Source organism: Sphaerodactylus townsendi, linkage group LG09 (assembly GCF_021028975.2).
Source record: "Sphaerodactylus townsendi isolate TG3544 linkage group LG09, MPM_Stown_v2.3, whole genome shotgun sequence".
Lineage (NCBI taxonomy): Eukaryota > Metazoa > Chordata > Lepidosauria > Squamata > Sphaerodactylidae > Sphaerodactylus > Sphaerodactylus townsendi.
The window spans coordinates 70,671,623-70,695,813 of record NC_059433.1 but is presented as its reverse complement, the minus strand read 5'-3'; the positions used below and the strand labels follow the sequence as shown (position 1 = coordinate 70,695,813).

The following is a 24,191-nucleotide window of genomic DNA, read 5'->3' as shown; positions in this document are numbered from 1 at the left end:
TTTGTAAAAGAAGAAGAGTTTGGATTTATACCCCACCTTTCTCTCCTGTAAGGAGACTCAAGGTGACTTGCAAGCTCCTTTCCCTTCCTCTCCCCACAACAGACACCTTGTGAGGTAGGTGGGGCTGAGAGAGTTCTGAAGAACTGTGACTAGCCCAAGGTTACCCAGCAGGAATGTAGGAATGCGGAAACACATCTGGTTCACCAGATACGCCTCCGCCACTCAGGTGGAGTGGGGAATTAAACCTGGTTCTCCAGATTAGAACCCACCTGCTCTTAACCACTACACCACACTGGCTCTCAGAGAGAACATTGTTATTTACTAGATCCCACAAGGCTACATGGCCGCCAGAGAAAGAAGGGACCTCACTGCATGGAACAGATGATGTTGATTTAATTGGGACTAAACAATGATGCTTTCAGTTACAAGCTAATAAGTGAGAAGGGTAAATAAAAGTTGATGAATATAAACCTCTGGCTTAATTTAACAGAATGAACAAATGCAAAGAACACAGTTGGAGTGTAAAACAGGAGTGTAACACATTATCTAAATGCCTGTCACACTTGCTAGAGCATCGAAGCATGACTTCTAACAGCTGTAACAGCAACAAGGGGCAACGGCTTTTTCTAACAGAGATAAACGGTCCCTCAGAGACAAGGATACGATGGTGTTTATTATGTGTTTACAATTTGCTTCAGAAGGGACCCACATCAGTATTGGATATGGAATTCAGGACTCTTGACGAACTCAGCTTTCTTTTCTAAAAGGTGTATGTTCAAGGACAGCAAATACTGTTAGGAACTTTCTACCCCGCTCAGGTAGTGCACAGTTAATTCCTCACACGCCACAAACCACGTGGGAACCAAGCGCAGCAGTTCGTAAAAGGACAGCCATCCTATTGGTTCCTTAGGCTCCCCAGGTGTCTATTTGCACGTGGTCAGAGCTCTTCGCTACTTGAAATAATGAAGTCATTTCCAGCAGAGATGCATCTAGGGAAAATGTAGCCCAGTGCAAAATCTGAGTTTTACACACACCCCACAACTAAACGTTTTTTTGCATCAGGCCTTGAAGTCAGTGTATGGACCCGGGGGGGGGGGAGGGGTGTGTGTGTGTGAAGAAGAAGAGTTTGGATTTATATTTCCCCTTTCTCCCCTATAGGAGACTCAACGGGGCTTACAATCTCCTTGCCCTTCCCCCCTCACAACAAACACCCTGTGAGGTAGGTGGGGCTGAGAGAGCTCCGAGAAGCTGTGACAAGCCCAAGGTCACCCAGCTGGTGTGTGTGGGAGTGCACAGGCTAATCTGAATTCCCCAGATAAGCCTCCACCGCTCAAGCGGCAGAGCGGGGAATCAAACCCGGTTCCTCCAGATTAGATACACAAGCTCTTAACCTCCTACGCCACTGCTGCTCCCTGAGGGATTCCCCCCCCCCACGTGACTAAATAGCTGCAGCCCGGAGACATTTGATCCCATAGGTCCCCCTGGGCTGTACGCCCCTGATTTCCAGCTTAGGTACTGCCACAAAATTACATGTATCAGTGGTCAACAAAAACATGGATAAAGCCACTCTTGACAATAACCCCTGCCCCCTCCAAAAGATCCCAACTAGGCCTATGACACAGGACAGAAGCAAACCATTGCAAAGTTACAAATTTATTGTTTTTTTGAAATAAATACAAATAATTCATTAATAAACTCTCCCCAAATAGACAAGTTCAGCCTCTTAATCAGTCCGCAACTCCTTTTTTTTTTTTTTTACAAACCATCAGGAATCTCTTTTTTTAAGCTGTCATTTTAAAAGTAGGCGAATCACCTCTACAAGAGTTCAGTTCTCTGGAACTGCCCCCCCAAATATCCAGGGGTTAAGAAGCTGGATGCTTTACGTGAACAATATTAGAAATTCATTAGCTATGTTAACAATTGTGATGTAGCAAAGAGATAAAAAGCAGTGGGGGGGAGGAAAATCTAGAATCCCCATCTATGCTGGAAATCTGCTGCGTTGCGCACCACGTCCCAAAAGACAGCTCTTCAGATATCAAGAAGACCGCCTGAAATGGCAGAATCAGCATTTCTCTCTCTCTCTCTCTACATTTACAATCATTAAATATGTCCCCACTGCCGCCCCGTACCTCCCTACTCCAAATAACGTGGATCACGTTATTGCCCAGCACCAGTTAAATCTCGGTTAATGAATTTTTAGGGCAGATCAATGCAGCAGTCGAATGTACCAAACGTGAACCACAGCACAGGCTTCCCGTCTTCTAAGACCTACTTACTGTCGGCCTTGATGAGATAATCTTGCGTTCGTTACGACGGCCAAAAAAATCTTCAGGCGGGAGAGATCAAAGACTTGCACCCCGCAGGGAAGCCGAGCGGGGACCCGCACCTGCGGTTCCGCGCTGCCAAACGCTATTACCCCAAAGTGGTATCATTATGCCAGCTACGCTACCTCCGACAAGCCCCTTGAGATGCAAGTATAAAGCCTTGAACAGTAGCAGGTTTCTCAGTGATTTGAATCTTGCCTTATAGGCAGACAAGTGGTTTTGAAAGACCTAAAAAACCGGGGGGGGGGGGGGGGTGAGAGGGGAAAAACACAGCAACGAGATGTCAGAGAACAAAAAAAGAAAAGGCTTATGATTTCGTTTGCCTGGAAGTTGCGTTGCGTCTCCTATATTAATGTAGGAACTTGGCCTCGTGTACTACCGACGAGGCCAAAATTCACAATACCATTTGATTATTTAAGTATATACAGAACTGAGTAGTTCCAGATTCAACAGGAGGCTGTAACTTCTATTTTGCAAGAAAAAAAAAGGTCTCCTGTCAGGCATTCTTTATTCCCCAAAGCAAAGTTTCTACACAAAAGGGGCAATTCTTTTTTTAAAAAACCCCGTCAAATTCAGGAAGAAGGTCTAGCGTCTGGTTTGAAGACCCTGCTACCAGCGTTAAGCCTTCCCACTGGATAAAATTTTTAAAGAAATCTACAGTTAGTTGGAGGGAAGAATAGCAGCAACCTCTGTTAGGAAAACAGAGCAACTGAGATGTCGGTTTTATTGGTCCCTGTCGAACCCTGGGAGGGGAAGAGAGCCATGATACACAAAATGCTCTGGGTTAAATATCAAATATCGTGACACACAGTGGGTGGCAGTCGGGTCTCGATTATAACTCTGGCCCTTTTCATTTAACAGGAGACCTCCATCGACTTGGGGCTCGACTGTTCGGTGTTGTTTGCCGAGTTGGGAGTGAGCTCGATGCGGGTCTCTGGGTGAGCCTGGTTCCGGGACCTCTCCCCTTCGTGGGTGTGGGACCTGCTTCGGGCTCCCTCCCCGGTGTGGGATCTACTTCTCACTCCCTCGCCGGTGTGAGACCGACTCCTGCCTCCTTCCAAGGAGGCGATGCTGGAGCCGGAAGCCGTTCGGGATCTCATTAGTCGGGTCATGCTCGCGGAAGGCACTGCAGCAACGAAAAGAAGGCGTGTGTTAAAGCAGGGATCCCCTATTTGAAGAAGAGGAGTTTGAATTTATAGTCTGTTTTTCATTCCTGTAAGGAGATTCAAAGGGGCTTACTAACTCCCTTCCCAAAACAGACACTTTGTGAGGTAGGTGGGGCTGAGAGAGTGCTGAGGGAAAGGTGACTAGCCCAAAGTCACCCAGCAGGCATGTAGGAATGCAGAAACACATCTGGTTCACCAGATAAGAGTAAGTTGCTCACTGGGAGAAATGGGAAATTGACCCGGTTCTCCAGATTAGAGTTCACTGCTCTTAACCACCACACCACACTGGCTCTATACCACACTGGCAATGTGGTGCTTGGGGGTGCCATGATACCTGCCAACATTTTTTTTGCTGTCTGCCAAGGGTTTTAGAAAGTAGGTGTGGCCAGGGGGGCTTTTCCCAGCAAGGCCTCTCACTGGCCCCTGGAGATTTGATTGACAGGTTGTTGTTTTTAAATGTTACTTTGGCAGCAGCTGCACTACAGCACAAGGATCTTCACTCTGAAGGAAAGCTGCAGAAGCACCCATTTTGTGGTTGCCTCTCCCTCAGCAGCAGCCATGTTGGGGCTGCCTCTCCCTCAGCAGCAGCCATTTTGGGGCAGCCTCTCCCTCAGCAGCAGCCATTTTGGGGCAGCCTCTCCCTCAGCAGCAGCCATTTTGGGGCAGCCTCTCCCTCAGCAGCAGCCATTTTGGGGCAGCCTCTCCCTCAGCAGCAGCCATTTTGGGGCAGCCTCTCCCTCAGCAGCAGCCATTTTGGGGCAGCCTCTCCCTCAGCAGCAGCCATGTTGGGGCTGCCTCTCCCTCAGCAGCAGCCATTTTGTGGCAGCCTCTCCCTCAGCAGCAGCCATTTTGGGGCAGCCTCTCCCTCAGCAGCAGCCATTTTGTGGCAGCCTCTCCCTCAGCAGCAGCCATGTTGGGGCTGCCTCTCCCTCAGCAGCAGCCATTTTGGGGCAGCCTCTCCCTCAGCAGCAGCCATGTTGGGGCTGCCTCTCCCTCAGCAGCAGCCATTTTGGGGCAGCCTCTCCCTCAGCAGCAGCCATTTTGGGGCAGCCTCTCCCTCAGCAGCAGCCATTTTGGGGCAGCCTCTCCCTCAGCAGCAGCCATGTTGGGGCTGCCTCTCCCTCAGCAGCAGCCATGTTGGGGCTGCCTCTCCCTCAGCAGCAGCCATGTTGGGGCTGCCTCTCCCTCAGCAGCAGCCATGTTGGGGCTGCCTCTCCCTCAGCAGCAGCCATTTTGGGGCAGCCTCTCCCTCAGCAGCAGCCATTTTGGGGCAGCCTGTGCCCAAAGTACAGAGGGACCCGTAGACTAAAAGCAAGTGGGGACCCCTGAATTAGAGAGATGTTGGCCAGTCAGGTATCCAATTTTATTTCGATATGAACTATGTGGGTGAGTGCCTGACATACAAAATGAACCCCCCAGAGACAAAAGTGTTCCAAAGATAGTCACAGAGAACAGCTAGCAACAGTCACAACAATATCAATCAAGACAATGAGCTATGCGTGCACCAATGTATTGAAAACCAAGTGCCTGACAGAAAGGGGGGAGTCAGGTAAAAAGCAGGACCTGAAAAACAGGCAGAGGCCATGCACAACTGAAGAAAGGAGGTTTCTAGTCATAGCCCTTAGGGCCCCAAAACAAACACGACCTTAGCACTCTGGCCCCTTCCGCAGATGCAGAATAATGCACTTTCAATACACTTTGCAGCTGGATTTTACTGTGTGGAATAGCAAAGTCCACTTGCAAACAATTATGAAAGTGGATTGAAAGTGCATTTTTCTGAAAGTGCAGAATAATGCACTTTCAATCCACTTTCACAATTGTGTGAAATGGGCCTTAGTGAACCCACACACTGGGGACAGTGCACCAGACAGCCCAGAAAGGCAAGGAGGAGGCATGGTGCTCAATATCAGGTTTAGAAGGTAATGTTATTTACCTCCTTGGTAAAGGTAAAGTTTTCCCTTCAGTCATGTCCGACCTGGGATATCACTGCGAGCAGTGATTTTATAGGCAAGCCATTTTTGTGGGGTAGTTTGCCATTGCTTTCCCCAGCTATTCTTTACCCCCTAGCTATGAGCTAGGTACTCATTTACCAACCAAGAAATGGATGGATGGCTGAGTTGACCATGAGCCAGTTGCCAGGATATCTGACCCACAGGGGGCTCGAACTCCTGACCGTATGAGTGGCAGTGCAAGCACTTAACCACTACGCCATGCGGCTCCTTTTACCTCCTTGACCAAATGTCAAATGGGTAAGACTGGAATATTCTGAAAAGGACCCTTCGTGTCTCAAAAACTGCAGTTTCTAAGCACTTTGCTCCCTTTCCTAGTTTTAAATTGTGAACTGGTTCAGGGCTCTGTCACCCTGCATTTGGTAATGCAGCAACAATGGTGGCTTTATAAACAATCGGCTTTGCCCATGTTTCACATTCAAATCATATTTTGCAGCTTGAGGTAATAATTTGGTACAGTGGCTGAACCCAGCCTATTGCTAGTTCACTTCAGACGTGTACTTACTATATCCCATTCCCTGTATAAAGTACTTGAAAGCTTCAGCAAGCTTTGCGGGCTGTAAGGGGGAAAAAAAAGCATTACGTTTGAAAATCATCAACACTATAAATCATTCATGATTATATCTAATTCTGAACATTTTATCTAATTTGGGACAATGGCCCAAATGTCGATTATTAAATCTACAAATTAGGGAAACGCACAGAGGAGATTTTTGCATAAAGCTGGAATGGACCTCACAGTTTGCAGGAAAATCTAAAAACGGGGGGGGGGGGGGGGAAGGGTAACCCGGCTTCAGGTATACCAGGTTAAGAAGCCTGGCTTTTATCTGGAAACTGCCAGATGTGGATTGGGCCTGTCAACTAAAGCTTTAAAAAAGGAAAGTAAGCAAACTTTGTAGGAAAAAGTGTAGGAAATACAATATAATGCTCCACCTTCCCACTTCTGAGAAAAATACACTGTCTCTAAGACAATCATCTACCATGGGCTACTAGCTTAGTACTCCAATCCTGCAAACTGAGGAGAAAGTACAAGCAGAGGCTGCGTCCTGAAGATGTCTTAACGCAACCATTTTTGGTAAGTATACTATACTAGGGTTCAATCCAATGCTATATGGCTTTATCAGTAGAAGGGACTGATTTCATTACCAAGGTGACCAGACATCCCGCTTTTGGAGGGACAGTCCCACTTTTGAGTAATTTGTCCCGCGTCCCGCGGGTTTTTTTAATTCTTCCGATTTTTGGAAGGCTGCTGCACTGTCTTCTGGGGTGCTCCCCTTTTCCCGCCCTATCACAGGGTGGGAAACAGGGGAGCACCCCAGAAGGTAGTGCGCTCCTGCGGCCGTGTGCAGTGGCGCGTGGGCGCATCCTGCGTCAAAAAGATGAAAATCTGGTCACCTTATTCATTACTTAACTCAAGGAGATGAGTTATCCAAGGCCTAAAAAATTACTTTTGCCAAACCTTACCTGGGAAACTTGAGGAAGACCACCACAGTCAGCCATCTGCAAAGAGAAAAGATCAGAAAAGATGGGCTATGGGCATTCATTAAAGATTCCAAATTTTGTTACACTCATCTAAAGTTCACTACTGAGGCATATATTGTTAATAGAGAGGAAATCTTGATGTCATACTAGCTCATAACCTTCTGCTGTATAACAATGGTTTCATAACCAAGCAAGCTTTATTTCTTAATTCACTTTTGGGGGGGAAAAAATGCACACACGCTCCAGTTGTAGCTCACACGATTCCAGACAAAATGTCTCTAGAGTTAATGGCAGACAGCACAAGTGCCTGTCCTAAGATACTGAGGGAGAAGGACAGATTTGATTTACAGCAAATAGACTTTGCAGAAGGAAACACATAGTCGTCTGAGAAGTGGTGAACTAGATTTTTTTATTTTTATTTATTTATTTCTTAAATTTATATACCGCCCGATCCCCGAAGGATTTATTTAAAGAAATAAAGAAATAAAGGAAAGACCCGCTCAATTCGATTTAAGGCTTCACTGAGACACAGACCTCTGAGCATCTATCTGTGGGACCGTCTCTCCATGTATCCCCCCCCCCGGCCCCTCCGCTCATCGGAGGCAGACCTCCTGGTGATCCCTGGCCCCAAGGCAATCCAGATGGCCTCTACAAGGGCCAGGGTTTTTACAGCCCTGGCCCCTACCTGGTGGAACAGACTCCCAGGTGAGATCAGGGCCCTGCGGGACTTACAGAGTTTCCGCAGGGCCTGCAAAACGCACCTGTTCTGCCGGGCATTTGGCCAGCCGGGATAATATCGATTTCTCGCCTTATAATAAACATCTGGCCTCCTGTGGGTACCAGTAAGGGGGAGGGGTGGGAGCTGAAGCCATCTGTACATTATATATGGTTCTTATTAATCGGTTATTGGTTGTCGTTACTTGTTTTAATTGTTTTTATGGCTAGTGTTGGCCCTGAGCCCTTTGGAGGAGGGTGGTATATAAATTTGATGAAATAAATAAATAAATAAATAAATTTGTGAGAATCGCTTGCAAGCATATTATGCTTATAAGACAGCAGCGTGATTTAATGTTCATCCATGGTCTCAAGAACAAGTCACCTCTCAATATATATATATATATATTGCCGTCAAGTCACAGTTGACCTAGGGCCGTGGTGGTGAACCTTTGGCACTCCAGAAGTTATGGACTACAATTCCCATCAGCCCCTGCCAGCATGGCCAATTGGGGTTTCCTGTGGGGTTTCCAAGGCGAGAGATGTTCACAGGTGGTTTGCCGCTGCCTGTCTCTGTACAGTGACTCTGGACTTCCTTGAAGGTCACCCGCTCAAATTCCAACCTAGACCAACTCTGTTTGGCTTCTGAGATCTGACGGTACAAGGTAAGCCTGGGATATCCAGGGTCATGGTTCAGTTTCCAAATAAAAGTGACTAAAAGTTGCTTGGGTTCAGGAACTGGATGTGCATGCTTGGGTCAGTGATCAGAGTGATCACTTGTACGACCTCTCCACTGTTTATATGCGAGATTACGAAGCAAAAAGTCTGCTGGGAGTCTAGCGAACGGTCCATGCGCTGCTGAGCCCAAAGCAGTTGTACATGCATCATATAGCAAAATAAATCCTCCGCAAGATTAAAAAAAAGCAGTACTAAAACTGACAAGAAATGCTGACAAAGGGGAAAGACCCCACCAAAATGAGAATACTTTGCGCCCTTCTGCTTTACACACTGGGTGCTAGGATTTTTTGAATGCGATACCGTGAACGTTTATAGACTCAGAACCTAGCATACTCCTATAGGTGTCAGTACATAATCTGAGTCTCTAGTTTGCTATGTTAGGAACAGATGTGGTTTACATGTTCAGTGTGATATTAGATGGTTATAGCACTTTAAATTTGATACTTTCTCCACTGCCTTAAATATTAGTAGCATTTCCTTTGGGGATTGGAGTTGGATTATATTTATGGCTGGTGCCTGGAGTATCCCACCACCTGCATCTGAAGAAGTGAACTCTAGTCGACAAGATGTTACGCTGAAATAAAATTTTATTGGTTTCTAAGGTGCCATAATGTTCCTGCTCATGGGGAGCAAGAAAAAGTCAAATGTCACACTGAGTAAGAATGTGCAAAATCCCTCAAAACCTGGGATAGGTCTAAAGATAGCAACCATAAATAAAAAGGTAAGGAAGAAGAAGAGTTTGGATTTATACCCCACCTTTCTCTCCTGTAAGGAGACTCAAGGTGGCTTACAAGCTCCTTTCCCTTCCTCTCCCCACAACAGACACCTTGTGAGGTAGGTGGGGCTGAGAGAGGTCCGAAGAACTGTGACTAGCCCAAGGTCACACAGTAGTTATGTAAGAGTGCGGAAACACATCTGGTTCACCAGATAAGCCTCTGCCACTTAGGTGGAGGAGTGGGGAATCAAAGCTGGTTCTCCAGATTAGAATCCACCTGCTCTTAACCACTACTCCACACTGGAGGTGGATATGATTGAGGATGGGCTAGTGGGCGTCCCCAGTTCCCACTTCATACCACCCAGCTGTTGCTACTCAAGACAACTCTACAAATGCTTAGCCTGCCAGGCACAAACTCACAAATACAGAAGAATTCCACCCAAAAGAGGAGGAGTTAATGGATTTTTCTCTCTACAGACTTTGTGCAGATGAATACTGTTGGCTCGGGGTGGGGGGGAGAAGGGGAGGAAGAGATGAACTCTTGCTCTTACTCATGTGACCCTCCCCCCCATACTAACTCTTGCTAGGATTAGCATCCATTATGGAATGAGTTTCTAAATGCAGCCTTGGTAGCATTAACTTTTTACCTCGAGCAATCCCTCAAGTTCTACTGTATGTATATAAAAAAGTAGGTCAGCAGCTCTATGCAACACAGCAAGGGCATCGGGGAGACACATCCTGCATCTCTCTAACTGTCTACATCACAGATGTCAAACTTGCGGCCCTCCAGAAGTTATGGACTACAGTTCCCATCATCCCCTGCTAGCATCATGCTGGCAGGGATGATGGGAACTGTAGTCCATAACATCTGGAGGACCGCGAGTTTGACACCTATGGTCTACATCAGTGTTTCCCAACCTTTTCGAGGTCAGAGTACCCTTGACCTCACTCTTCATATCTCACGGTACCCCTGCCGCCACCCTCCACCTTCCCCTCCCATTGCCCCTGCTTGCCACACCCCCTACCTTCCCCTCCCAGGGTGAAGGGAAGCACTGGGGGTGGGGGTGGCTGCTGACCTTGTGGCAGGCCCTGCCCCATGGGCCAGCTCCATGTCCTTGCTGGCGCCGGTGGGAGACACCACAAAAATGGGGGGGGGGCGGTAGTGTTGCCGCGGCACCCCAGGGTACCACGGAACCCTGGTTGAGAATGGTTGGTCTACATCATGCGTTCCCTGGCCAAGGGGAAGAGCCTGCACCTTCGGACCGATTTCAATAACTCTGTGGCAGATGCCTTATTACCTTTAAGAGCGTGGTCTTGGTTGGGTCCAGTTTAGCATTGCAGTCAACCTGGTTGGTGGGAAAGAAATGGAAAATTACTGTCAACAGCAGATGCTCTGCGGGCATCCCTGCGGAACTGCAATGGCAGCACCTCTCAGAACACAAGATCTTCCAAGCCCCCCCCCCCCGAATCCTTACTCTCAAACAACAAATCCATGCAGATTTCAGAAAGCCCCAGCAATTGCCTTAACTTTCGAAGAGCAGACATCAGATTTCTTTCCTACCACTGACTTCAGACTCGATAACTTGAATTTCCATCGGCTTCACCAAGCAGTTTCGGACAGGCCTAATTTATATGAGGGTGTCTGGACTCGCAAGGAGGAGATTCCCGCCTCTCTTGTGGCTGCCGCTGCAAGCGGTGCCCCCCCCCAAATTGCGCTCCAGGGGTCAGCAAAACGCTGGGGACAGAAAGAGGAGGAGCACGTAGTGGTACAAGCCGAACTGCCTAAAGTCGCCATCCTCTTGGGGGTGGGCGGGGCGGGTAACCTTTCTCGGTGCCTGACCACAGCCACGCAATGAGTGGAAAACTTAAAACCTGTTCCAGATAAACCACTTCGGTCCCAGTCTGTTTTCTGTCAGCAAAAGTGAAACAAGGGCTGCTAAGACCTGGGTTGTCAAATACTTTGCCCATTAAGTGCTCTGAAGATTAAATAATTCAGAACAAGTAAAACGGAGCTAGCTTAGAACATAAGAACATAAGAACAAGCCAGCTGGATCAGACCAGAGTCCATCTAGTCCATCACTCTGCTACTTGCAGTGGCCCACCAGGTGCCTTTGGGAGCTCACGTGCAGGATGTGAAAGCAATGGCCTTCTGCTGCTCCTGCTCCTGAGCACCTGGTCTGCTAAGGCATTTGCAATCTCAGATCAAGGAGGATCAAGATTGGTAGCCATAGATCGACTTCTCCTCCATAAATCTGTCCAAACCCTTTTTAAAGCCATCCAGGTTAGTGGCCATCACCACCTCCTGTGGCAGCATATTCCAAACACCAATCACACGTTGCGTGAAGAAGTGTTTCCTTTCATTAGTCCTGATTCTTCCCCCCAGCATTTTCAATGGATGCCCCCTGGTTCTAGTATTGCGAGAAAGAGAGAAAAATGTCTCTCTGTCAACATTTTCTACCCCATGCATAATTTTATAGACTTCAATCGTATCCCCCTTCAGACGTCTCCTCTCCAAACTAAAGAGTCCCAAACACTGCAGCCTCTCCTCATAAGGAAGGTGCTCCAGTCCCTCAGCTTCTTATTTCCGGGTTAATTTTTATGGTTGAAAAACATGAAATGAGACGTTTTGCAGCGTCCGGCCTATACTTACCACGGCATCGACGGCAGGGGAGCTGTCCCCGACCACCAACAGCGCAGGGCACCTAAAGGAAAACAAACCAATAAAGTAGCAGTCATTTCTGCAAGTGACTGACTCTTAAGGTTTTGATGCTTTTAAGGAAGTGGTCGGAAGCCTCACGGCAGTCTTATAGCTGCGGGTTGAGCAATCCAAAAATAGACTCCTAGAGTGGTTGAGAAACTGAACTGGCCCCTGAATCTGTTTCAAGGCAACAAGACCGTCTTGCTCAGCTACAGCTACTGCTTTACAGCCATTGGCAGGGGGAGATCTGAAAAGCGTCTGATCCAAGACGTCCTGTGAGGTTGATGGGATGGTTTTGCTGGCTGCCAGGTGGAGGGGCCATTCTTGCAGCAGGCCGTAAGGCTAGGTTAAAGCTCAGTCGATTCCTGCTTCAGTGGCGTAGGAGGTTAAGAGCTCGTGTATCTAATCTGAAGGAACCGGGTTTGATTCCCTGCTCTGCCGCCTGAGCTGTGGAGGCTTATCTGGGGAATTCAGATTAGCCTGTGCACTCACACACACGCCAGCTGGGTGACCTTGGGCTGGTCACAGCTTCTCGGAGCTCTCTCAGCCCCACCCACCTCACAGGGTGTTTGTTGTGAGGGGGGGAAGGGCGAGGAGATTGTAAGACCCTTTGAGTCTCCTGCAGGAGAGAAAGAGGGGATATAAATCCAAACTCTTCTTCTTCTTCAAATGTAGTGATTAAGAGAGGCGGACTCTAATCTAGGGAACAAGGTTTGATTCCTCACTTCTCCATGTGGTGCCCGCAGGGTGGCCTTGGGCCGGCCACAGTTCTCTCTGAACTCTCTCAGCCCACGCAGAGGCAGGCAACAGCAAACCACCCTGAAACGTGTCTTACTCGACGGCACGCTCACGGAAAAGCTACACCTCTCCCTCTCCCTCCACATATATATAATTCCGCTTCACTTATTCCCCACCTTCCTCCCTAAACTGGCTTCTGTGATTCTCCTCTCCTCTATTTTATCCTCACAACAACCCTGCAGGATAGTTTCCAGTCAAGAGTGTGTGGCTGGACAACAAAATTCTGTGGAAGAACAAAGGTCTTCAAGATGGTCGTCTGACATTCTAACAACAAGAAGCAGAATTTGGATTTATATCCCCCCTTTCTCTCCTGTAAGGAGACTCAAAGGGGCCGACAATCTCCTTTCCCTTCCCGTCCCCACAACAAACAGTGAAAGGGGTGGAGATGAGAGACAGCCAAAGAACTGTGACTAGCCCAAGGTCACCCAGCTGGCAAGTGTTGGAGTGCACAAGCTACTCTGGTTCACCAGAAAAGCCTCCACAGCTCAAGTGGAAGAATGGGGAATCAAAGCCGGTTCCTCCAGATTAGAGTGCACCTGCTCTTCACCACTATTAGAGTGCACCTGCTCTTCACCGCCACGCTGGCTCTTAACCACTACACGACACTGACCAATTTCTGGCTTAACAGGCAGCAGGCAAAATTACAGCCTCTCAAGATGGATACTGGCAGGCTTATAATTAAAATCACTCCACGCAGCCCTGAGGAACAGGGGCCAGTAGGGCACTCCAGTAGATGAGCCCCGTGGCTGGTAGCAGCGAACAGCCTTTCTGGATTTCCTGCGGTACAGGAGATTTTGCAACAGAATCCACGGTGGGCAGGGAAAGAGGACAACCGCATCATTCGCAACGGTGAGAGTTATTTAGGCCAGCGTTTCCTGGGTGAGAATCACATGTCAAAACAGCAGGCAAGCAAGACGGCCGGGGTCTCCTCAGTGGGGCTTTCCTGTCCCAAACACTATTAGCCTTGGGTGCTGTGTGGTTTCTGGGCTGTACGGCCGCGTTCTAGCAGCATTCTCTCCTGACGTTTCGCCTACATCTGTGGCTGGCATCTTCTGAAGCCAGCACCCAAGTGATTCCGGCCGTGAAAGCCTTCGACAATACTATTATCCTTGGGTGGGAAAACATAAAAGCGAACACTGGGTCCACATTCTTCTGTTCCCTCTAAAGCAGTTTAGTAGTAAGTGCCTTGGTACCAGTTAGGATCCCCTGCCTCTTTCTCAGGTTTTCAGGAGCATTCCTGCCTAGCTGCTATCCTGTTAACGGCAGCGGGGAAAACGGTTAAAACGAACATGTTGCCCAACCTTTATTGCCCCACCGAACTGAGTCTCTGCACGTGACGCTGCTTCCCAGTAATGGGGACGGCTCAAGGGAATAAGCCAGTTAAGTCTGCTTTAAAAGAGGTTAAGCCCCTTTAAGCTCCAGTTGACTGGGCCACCAAAAGGTAAGAGGCTAACCCCCTACCTACCTTCACCTTCTTTGCAAATGGGATTAAACTGGCAACTGGTGTCACTCTATATGTACCTCTTCTTGGCGTCTACTGTTACTAAATCTGGCTCTTCCAGGTGGTGCGGTCTAGTGGTTTTAGCTCTCAACGTTTGGCCGCATCTGCGGTTGGCATCTTCGGAGGCGTGTCGTGGCAAGAGGCGTGCCACAGAGAGAAGGCTCCCATTCCAATGCTAGCCAGGCCTGACTCTGCTTAGCCTCTGAGATGTGATAAGATCAGGTTAGTCTGGGGGTATCCAGGCCTAGATTAATTATCCTGATTCACTATATTTCCCATTTGCTAATTAGCTCCTCGCAACCTATCTGAACAAGGCAAATTCCACATTGGAAATAAGGTTTGGTCCTATCATGGACATTTACTTATATGGGGTGGAGAGAGGCAGTCTTAACTATTTCTTTAGAGCTGCTATGTTAATTAAGGAAACTGTGCTTCATAGAATCACAGAGTTGGAAAAGACCCCAAGGGCCATCAAGTCCAACCCCCTGCCATGCAGGAACACACAATCAAAGCACTTCCGACATAGGATCATCCAACCTCTGTTTAGATACCTCCAAAGGAGACTCCACCACTCTCCGAGGCAGTGAAGTCCTCAGTCGAACAACCCTGACTATCAGAAAGTTCTTCCTAATGTTTAGGTGGAACATCTTTTCCTGCACCTTGAATCAATTACTCCATGTCCTAGTCTCTGAGGCAGCAGAAGTCAAGCCTGTACACTCCCACACACGCCAGCTGGGTGACCTTGGGCTAGTCACAGCTTCTCGGAGCTCTCTCAGCCCCACCTACCTCACAGGGTGTTTGTTGTGAGGGGGAAGGGAAAGGAGATTGTAAGCCCCTTTGAGTCTCCTGCGGGAGAGAAAGGGGGGATATAAATCCAAACTCTTCTTCTTCTTCTTCTTTGCTCCCTCTTTGACATGACATCCCTTCAAATATTTAAACATAGCTAAACATGTCCCCCCTTAACCAACCCTTCTCCGGACCAAACATCCCCAGCTCCCTAAGCCTCTCTTCGTAGGGCATGGATTCCAGACCGTTTACCATTTTGGTTGCCCTCCTCTGGATACGTTCCAGCTTGTCAACATCCTTCTTACATTGCAGTGCCCAGAACTGAGCACAGTACTCTAGGTGAGGTCTGACCAATGCAGAGTAGAGTGGTGCAATTACTTCCCTCGATCTAGACACTATACTCTTATTGATGCACCCCAGAATTGCATTGGCTTGGCTGCCATATCTCTTGCCACCATATCTCGGTGCCATATCTTGGTGGAACAGCCTCTGCTTGGCTGCCATATCTCTGTGGAACAGCCTCTGCTTTCCATGCAGAAGGTCCCAAGTTCAATACTCAGGATCTCCAGCTGAAAGGATGCCCAGGCACTAGGTGATGGGAAAGACCTCCACCAGAGACCCTGGAGAGGAACCTAGGCTAGTGATGGCGAACCTATAACACACGTGCCAAAAATGACATGCCAGCACTCACCAACACCCGACAGCTATTCCCCCTGTTTGAATCGAAGTCAGTTTTGCAATTGATTGACATTTCTGTACATAATATATAGCACCAGACATATTTATTTTTTTCAAATAAATGAGTAGGTAAATAATAGTTCATCTTGTGTTCCCGGGGGCAAGGAGGAGGCGGGGTGACATGCTAGCAGAGTCAAGGTAGGCATTTTCTGAATTTTCTGCACGCCAAGCCGAAAAGATTCGCCATCACTGGCGTAGACAGAACCCGTTTTGATGGACCAACGGTTGAACTGAGCGTTAAGGCAGCTTCGTGGGTATTATCTGCTGCAGCAAAGTTAACCCAGAAATCGAGCGTAAGCTTGCATTAGTCAGACCTTCCTATTTGACTCGCAAAATCTTATGCTTGAATAAACTTTGCCTTAAAAGGGCCACTTGATTTCCATTTCAGCGTTAAATACATAAGCAAGTGACGGCTTGCACAGTCAGACACATTAGTGGACCCCAGACTGGCTTGCAGCGACAAGACGTTCAACGAAGCATGCAAGAACCTCGGGAGAATAAATCCCATTTCCTGAACACCCCGGGGAGGGGGGATATTGAGTACAGCCAATACTTACTCTAGAGTAACAACATGTGTACCGGGCACAGGGCGCTCGATCTCTAGATCTCTTCGGCTAGAAAAGGAAGAGACAGCAATTGAACTCAAAGGATTTACAGAGCTGTGTATTCCCCCCCACCCCTTGAAGTAGGAACAGATAGTCTTGATGCAGGGGTACCTAAGGAATACGCAATATTTATAGAAGATGGATGCTTGTCTTTGGTTTAATGCATCTAATCCCTCCAAACTGTTACTGAAGCTTGGAAATATGGCCAGAATCAAACTCTTAAAGCTACGGTACATAGAAGTACACCACATTTGCGACCATTTTAGATTCCAAGCCCACTCTCTGAGTTCCCCTGCCTCTACCACCCCACTCTCCTTAAAGGAATCAAATATAGGTTAAGTATTTCAGTAGGTGATCAGAAAACTTGAAACCTACATGCAGGTTTAAGGACTGAGTTTTCCGACTTCTAAAAGCACAGGTACCGAAACCTACATAAGTAACTGGAAAACAGGCCAGAGATAATCTGCCGTAACAACTACCAAGACCTCCAAAGCAGTCTGAGGCTTTGTAGCTGGTTCCCCGTATATAGCTTTGGAGTCCATGCAAACTTAAGATGACTGAGAAGACTACCTGCTGTAGGAGTTGACAAAGAGGTGCAGGTTGTTCGGATTCATGTCGTTGATGATGTGCTGGCGGTAAGTGCTGATCAGATCGTGGTTGTTATGAATCTCGTCCTGGATATAAGAGAGGTTTGCATCAAGGGGCGCCAGTAAACCAGAAGGACCCTCTGGTGGAACTCAAAGGAAACGTTGGATTCCAAGCCCACTCTCTGAAACGTTGGATTTCAAGCCCACTTGCCGCTTCCGCGCAAGGGTGCGAAACAGGCCACTCCCCCATAACAGCTGCAAGCGGGCCACAAGGGGGTCCCCCCCATTTCTGTGCCCTCAAACCTCTGGCCCCTCCCCTTTTTCTCCCATCACACCTGCCCCAATAGACCCAGACAACCCTCCCCCTTTCCTTACTGAGTTGCACTGTAAAACTGCAACACAATTTGGCTGATAAAGTGCGGGGGGGGGGGGGGAAGACAGCAATGACCAGCCCCATGCTATTTTGAAGCGGGCGCTCATCTCTGCCCTCTCTTTGCAGTGGCGACGGAGGAAGTATCCAGCACCTACAAAAATTCCCTTTTATCCCAAAGCAAAGCAGGGTTATTTTTCTATGTCTTTCTATGGGCCTTTCCCCACTCCCTTCCATCCCCCCTATGCCGCGCGCTGCTCTCAGCGCGCGGCACCCCAGGCGCGCGCCCAGGTGTCCCCACGACCCCGCGCTCTGTGCGGGGTCGTCAAAAGGCGCCGTTCGGAAGAGCACCTGGGATGCCGTGCGCTAAGGGGGCGCGACAGCGGCAGCGTCAGGGCGGCTGCGCTGTGGCCGCCCCTGCCGTGGGGAGGGAGGAGGAACCCCACGCTACTCTCCTCAAGTAGCACGGGGCTTACGGTAAGTGGGGAAAGGCCCTATGTCTTACAAAGAAGAACTGGATTTTATACCCTGCTTTTCTCCACCTTTAGAAGAAGAAGAGGAGGAGTTTGGATTTATATCCCCCCTTTCTCTCCTGCAGGAGACTCAAAGGGGCTTATAATCTCCTTGCCCTTCCCCCCTCACAACAAACACCCTGTGAGGTAGGTGGGGCTGAGAGAGCTCCGAGAAGCTGTGACTAGCCCAAGGTCACCCAGCTGGCGTGTGTGGGAGTGCACAGGCTAATCTGAATTCCCCAGATAAGCCTCCACAGCTCAGGCGGCAGAGCTGGGAATCAAACCCGGTTCCTCCAGATTAGATACACGAGCTCTTAACCTCTTAAGGAGTCTCAAAACCGCTTACAAACTCCTTTCCATTCCTCTCCCCACAACAGGCACCTTGTGAGGTAGATGGGACTGAGAGAGTTCTGAGAGAACTGTGACTTAAGCCAAGCTCACCCAGCGGGCTGCATATGGGAGAGTGGGGAGACACACCCGGTTCACCAGATTAAGAGTTTGCTGCCCATGTGACGGAGTGGGGAATCAAACCCAGTTCTCCAGTCCACTGCTCTTATCCACTATACCAGGGAAAGCTCAGGCATGCCACAAGTCATGTTCAGAACTAGCCACACTGATGCCCCACTGATATCCGGGGGCTTCCTGTTTTCTACGTACAGAAAAGACCCTCAGTGGAAGAGCGTGTAGAAGCTGTCCGCATACTACAACAGGCTGCTTTCATGCTATATCAATATTCACAATACTCTCGATACACATCACAGAGCTACAAAAATGGATCTCCTGTTTTGCTCACTGGAGTGTGGATAATCATATGCGACACGACATTTAAATCTCAGTGTCATGAAAAAAGAACCGAAAAACTCCCCGGAAAACATTTTTACCTTGCCAAAAAGGTGTGAAATGATCAAATCTGGCATGGCGTGGGTCCACCCGGAAATCTATGAAGTGAAAAAACAAAACCCACAACTGTTAACTTGCTTTACAGCCTTCTTGCGGGTTGCGCACAGAATACTAGACCGCAGACGAGTCGCATCAGTCATGCTACAATCATGTCTAGGGTGGGAGAAAGAACCATTTGCCTGTTAACAAGTGTAAACGGTGCAATTAGCAAGCTTGATTTGCCTGTGGTGGGTGTCCCACCTGTGGACATCCCACAGGTATATATACTCCACTTGCTTTACTACCATCAGATCCTCTGAAGATGCCAGCCACAGATGCAGGCGAAACGTCAGGAGAAAATGCTACTGGAACACGGCCATACAGCCCAGAAACCACACAGCGCCCCAGTGTTTCCAGCCGTGAAAGCCTTCGACAATACCTCCAGATTCTTTCATGTTATGAGAAAATTGGAATTCTTAAGCATCACCAAATAAGCTTTTGGACAAAGCAACAGGGTTTTCTGCATGGCTGTGACTGCTTTTTTTAACTGAAGTGTACAAACAAAGCATTGCTCCTGTCTTAGAACGTGCCATGTTCACTCTGCCAATGCAGAAATAATTTAGGCATTTACTTAATTTACATGCTGTCTTTCTCCCAATGAGAACCCGAAGTATTTTGCATCATTCCCCTCTCCGCAACCCTGAAGGGGTAGGTTAGGCTGAGTACGTGTGACCAGCTCATAATCATCCAGCAAACTTCCATGGGATAAGCGAGGATTCAGATCCGCAGTCTTCCAGATCCTTGGGCAAACCTCCACTGGGAATGCTTTAAGCAAGGTGCTTCAAGCATCACTACTTCTTACAGGTGGGCCAGCTTTAAAAAGCTCAAGGCGTTGAAGAAGAGCCATGAAAATAATCCATGCCGTTGTCCCCAGGTTCCGAAAGTGCTGAGTCAGGCAGCCCAATCCAAAGGAAGAAGGAGAAGAAGAAGAGTTTGGATTTATATCCCCCCTTTCTCTCCTGTAGGAGACTCAAAGGGGCTTACAATCTCCTCGCCCTTCCCCCCTCACAACAAACACCCTGTGAGGTGGGTGGGGCTGAGAGAGCTTTGAGAAGCTGTGACTAGCCCAAGGTCACCCAGCTGGCATGTGTGAGAGTGCACAGGCTAATCTGAATTCCCCAGATAAGCCTCCACAGCTCAGGCGGCAGAGCTAGGAATCAAACCCGGTTCCTCCAGATTAGATACACGAGCTCTTAACCTCCTACGCCACTGCTGCTCCTGAGGAGAGATGGGGAGTAGAGCTGCGGCAGGGGACAGTGCAACAGTGTTGCTTCCAAAGGGGGAACTGATGGCACGGGTACCACAGGAGAAGGAGAAAACATTCATCTCTCCTCAGGTAGCCCATTCTCCCAAACGACTTATGCCACCTTTTTTGGTGGTGGCATACATCTGCACTGCTGGCAGTGACGTAACTCCAAGGGGACGGCGGGGGGGGGGGGTCACGATGCACCGGGCGTGCGCCCCTGTGGGAATGTGGCGAGGGCGTGGAGGTGAGGTGGGTGGGGCAGAGGATGCGCCGGTGCACTGAACGCTTTTTCCCTTTGCTACACCTCTGACTGCTGGGAGGGGGTGCCCCGGGCCAGAAGTAAATTCTGCCTCCAGGAAACCCCCCTCCATTCCAGCGCGGGGATCTGCAGTGGTGGCCTTCTGCTGCAGGGCCCAACTTCCTGTTATGGGTGCTTTGGAAGCTGGTCACTGGGGTAAGCCTGCCGGCGTCTGTGCCAATTTGCACGTTGGCAGAGGCACGGACACTGGCGGAGCTCATCCACCGCTTCCAATGCAGCCCAGCTCCCCCTTTGGATTTTATAGTACGGTACATAATGTGTGGAAACTGGTTGGTTACAAGCCATACCACAGTTCAGTATTTCAGATGCCCTCAGGCAGTTTAGAGCAGTGGTGGCGAACCTTTGGCACTCCAGATGTTATGGACTACAATTCCCATCAGCCCCTGCCAGCATGGCCAATTGGCCGTGCTGGCAGGGGCTGATGGGAATTGTAGTCCATAACATCTGGAGTGCCAAAGGTTCGCCACCATGGGTTTAGAGCAGGGGTCTGCAACCTGCGGCTCTCCAGATGTTCATGGACTACAAATCCCATCAGCCCCTGCCAGCATGGCCAATTGAACATGCTGGCAGGGACTGATGGGAATTGTAGTCCATGAGCATCTGGACAGCCGCAGGTTGCAGACTCCTGGTTTAGAGGGAACCCTAGACCAGTTCTTAAAAGACTGGAGTTGCATTTTAGCAGCGCTTGCCAAATTGGTCCACGTTACACACAATGCAGAGTCCGCAAGCGAAAGTTTCCAACAGACGCAAATTTTCACCTTGGCCGCCGCCCAATCCATCCATCCTTCAGCACAGGGGTTGACGTTGATGAGAACGAGTCCTTCTATCATATCGGGATGGTTAAGCTGCGGAGGGAGGAATCGGGTGATCAGAGAAATTGGAGAAATAAAACACAAGGAAGGCTGTCTATGAATTTTTAAAAAATTAGGAGCATGCCAATAACTTCATTTTAAAGGCAAACGAGCACAGAAATTTATCTCTGAGAAATGCTCAGTTGAATTGTTTTCTCAGTCCTCATGTTGCAGTGTTAGGTTAAATGGAAATCCATAGGTCGCACTAAATTATGGACACAGGTGCTAGCTCTGCTATGCTCCATGTGAAACAGACATACAGTTGCCTGTTTAACAGGAGGGTAACTAAGAAGGATTGCAAAGAATTGCCACCTTGATAGAACTCTTTCAACTGTGCCTTTGCTCCACACAGCTTTTAATATATAAATATTCAGAGGAGGAAATTAGAGGGCTTGATTTTTTTATTTTTATCAGCAGCCCCCATGCTAGCCAGGTAGCATAAAGCATTCTACAGCTACAATGGGGTAAGGGTGGGGGGCCACAGACTGGGGCTTGCACAATATAGACTAGCTTAAGGTCACCCAGCTGGCATGTGTTGGAGTGCACAAGCAGGAATTTTCAGTGGTGGAGCGCCAAGGGGATGGGGGGGGTTGCGTCATGGACCGGGCACACGCCTGGGGGGTGGAAAATTGCCCCCTGGCCCCTCCCCCTTTTCCCCACGCCCCCCGCAGCCCCCCCGCGGCACACACATACCCTACCCCCTTTCCACACTTACTTACATTCCTTTTTTAAAAGTACTTTTTGAGGCTGAAAAAAATGGCCTATTTACAGTTCAGGCTAAAAACTGCCTGAGGAACTACAGTTCCCAGGAGACCTTAGGGCTCACATAGCCCCAAGTATATATTTCGTCAGGCAGTTTTTTCCCTGAGGAACTACAGTTCCCAGGAGACCTTGGGGCTCACAATGTCTCCTGGGAAGTATATTTTGTCAGGCAGTTTTTTCCTTGAACCGTGAAGAGGCCACTTTTTTCAGCCTCAAGAAGTACTAGAAATAGAAAAGGAACGTAGGTAAGTGTGGGAAGGGGGGCGGGGTGTGTGTGCCATGGGGGGGCGCCACAGGGGGGCACCACAAGGCGGCCCTGGGGGGCGGAAAAAACACACTGCGCACCAGGCGCAGTTTGGCCCAGCTATGCCTCTGAGGAATTTAGAAAAGTCTTGCGAGACTTACAGCAAATCTGGTTAAGATGTAGGCGCCAGCTCCGGTTCCCATTCCAATCACGCTTTTCAGTCTGTAAAGGACAGTTACAAACAACAAAATCCATATCTTTCTGTAACAGGAAGATACCAGCCATAGACATGGGCAAAATGTTAGGATCAAAAACTCCCAGCACAGGGGTGGGGCTCGGGGGGCCATGCCCCCGAACTTCGTGCAGGTCAGGGGGCGGGGCCAATCCCCTGAGCCTCAACTCCCTGATTTCAAAAGTCAGCTTTCGAAAGCTCCGGCTTTCAAAGCCAGCCAGCAGGGAGGTGGACCAGGGATTGGTGGGATTTGGTCATGTAGGGGGTGCGCCCAACGCCCACCCATGTGACTAAAAGGCATGCACCCGGGGACATAGGTGACACCATGTACCCATTGCAGATACGCCCCTGAGTGTGTTGAATATAAATCTGCCCATTTAGCCCGTCAAGCAAAATTGGTCATATGTTTCACTGTCTTAGTTTTTGCCCAAGTGAACAGCCTCAGATAAAGTGAGGCACTAAACTGTCATTCACTAAGCCCTTAATAGTAAGTGGGCCAATGGATGGCATTTGATTATCAAAAACCCAGTTTTCAGTTACCCATAATACCTTTTACCCATAATAGAGAAGAAGAAGAAGAGTTTGGATTTATACCCCACCTTTCTCTCCTGTAAGGAGACTAACGGTGGCTTACAAGTCCCTTTCTCTTCCTCTCCCCACAACAGACACCTTGTGAGGTAGGTGGGGCTGAGAGTTCTGAGAGAACTGTGACTAGCCCAAGGTCACTCAACTGGACTGTAGAAGTGCAGAAACACATCTGGTTCACCAGATAAGCCTCTGCCACTCAGGTGGAAGAGTGGGGAATCAAACCCGGTTCTCCAGATTAGAATCCACCTGCTCTTAACCACAACACCACGCTGGCGGTCAATCAAAAACCCTTGAAAAAAGATTAATCTAGAAAAGGATCCCAATTCTTACACATTTTTTTCAAAAAGCAAATGTTTTCATTTTTCTAAGAGAGAATGGTGAAATCATTCCGACGGTTTCAGTTGGCCAAATGGTCAACCTGAGCGTATTTCAGTTTTAGCAGTTCAAGAATCTACATTTTTTTTTAACAGTTCAAAAAGCTGCAAATGACTGGAACTTTTCACAAACTGGAGGATGCAACACTTATCTCCAACTCAACCGTTAAATATTACAAAAAGCATTGTGGCTCCACCAGAGCAAATATAATCTAAAAGTACAGGGAGAAGCAATAAACTTTAACCGTCAAATGCAAAGCAGTTAAGGGAATGAAAATACATTGGGTAATAAAAGCCGTTGCAACTTAGCTGCCATCTGTATTTAGACAACTGGGGTTTCCCCTCTGATTACATATTCATTTTTGCAGTTACTGCTGAGGTCCCTATACATTTACACTATAATGCATAATGAATGTCAAGAGCCACCACATTATCAATATTCCCCGAAGAATCAATCATGTCAGAACTTGACAACTGTCCTAAAGATGTTCTGGGTTTTCTGGGTTGTATGGCCATGTTCCTCTGAAGATGCCAGCCACAGACGCATGCGAAATGTCAGGAGAAAATACTACTGGAAGACAGCCATACAACCCGGAAAACCCACAACATCCTAGTGATTCCGGCCGTGAAAGCCTTCGACAATCCTAAAGATGTTAGCTTGGGCGTGGAAGGAGATTTTGTTGTGCAACAGAAACTGCTTTTTTTTTGGGGGGGGGGGACCCATACAAGTGGCGTAATTCTTAGCAAACAGCTTTACTCACCCGAACTGTTTTAAGATTCCAGGGAGCATTTCAGCAAGCTGGTCCATGGAAGGATACATATATCTATTAAAAACAATAATGGAAGAAGCATGATCTAGCCATGTTTAATCTCTTAAAGCACTGCATTTCCTA

At 48.4% G+C, this 24,191-nt stretch overlaps 2 protein-coding genes across 3 annotated transcripts in view; one reads left to right on the top strand and one right to left on the bottom strand.

Annotated features, from left to right (window-relative positions):
• CCN4 (cellular communication network factor 4) overlaps nucleotides 1–2,467 on the top strand; it is a 52,842-nt gene extending 50,375 nt beyond the window's left edge. Inside the window, exon 5 of the mRNA XM_048508583.1 lies at nucleotides 2,333–2,467. Coding sequence (XP_048364540.1) covers nucleotides 2,333–2,467 — 135 coding nt within the window. The remainder of the gene's footprint in view (nucleotides 1–2,332) is intronic.
• Nucleotides 1,638–24,191, bottom strand: part of NDRG1 (N-myc downstream regulated 1) — a 67,254-nt gene continuing 44,700 nt past the window's right edge. For both annotated transcript variants that reach the window (XM_048507658.1, XM_048507659.1), the window contains 11 exons: nucleotides 24,060–24,122; nucleotides 22,266–22,326; nucleotides 21,006–21,092; nucleotides 18,625–18,681; nucleotides 16,845–16,948; nucleotides 16,227–16,283; nucleotides 11,799–11,850; nucleotides 10,447–10,494; nucleotides 6,964–6,999; nucleotides 6,005–6,056; nucleotides 1,638–3,450 (listed from right to left, as the gene is read on the bottom strand). In XM_048507658.1, the coding sequence (XP_048363615.1) occupies nucleotides 3,179–3,450; nucleotides 6,005–6,056; nucleotides 6,964–6,999; nucleotides 10,447–10,494; nucleotides 11,799–11,850; nucleotides 16,227–16,283; nucleotides 16,845–16,948; nucleotides 18,625–18,681; nucleotides 21,006–21,092; nucleotides 22,266–22,326; nucleotides 24,060–24,122 (889 nt within the window). In that variant the 3' untranslated portion in view covers nucleotides 1,638–3,178. The remainder of the gene's footprint in view (nucleotides 3,451–6,004; nucleotides 6,057–6,963; nucleotides 7,000–10,446; nucleotides 10,495–11,798; nucleotides 11,851–16,226; nucleotides 16,284–16,844; nucleotides 16,949–18,624; nucleotides 18,682–21,005; nucleotides 21,093–22,265; nucleotides 22,327–24,059; nucleotides 24,123–24,191) is intronic.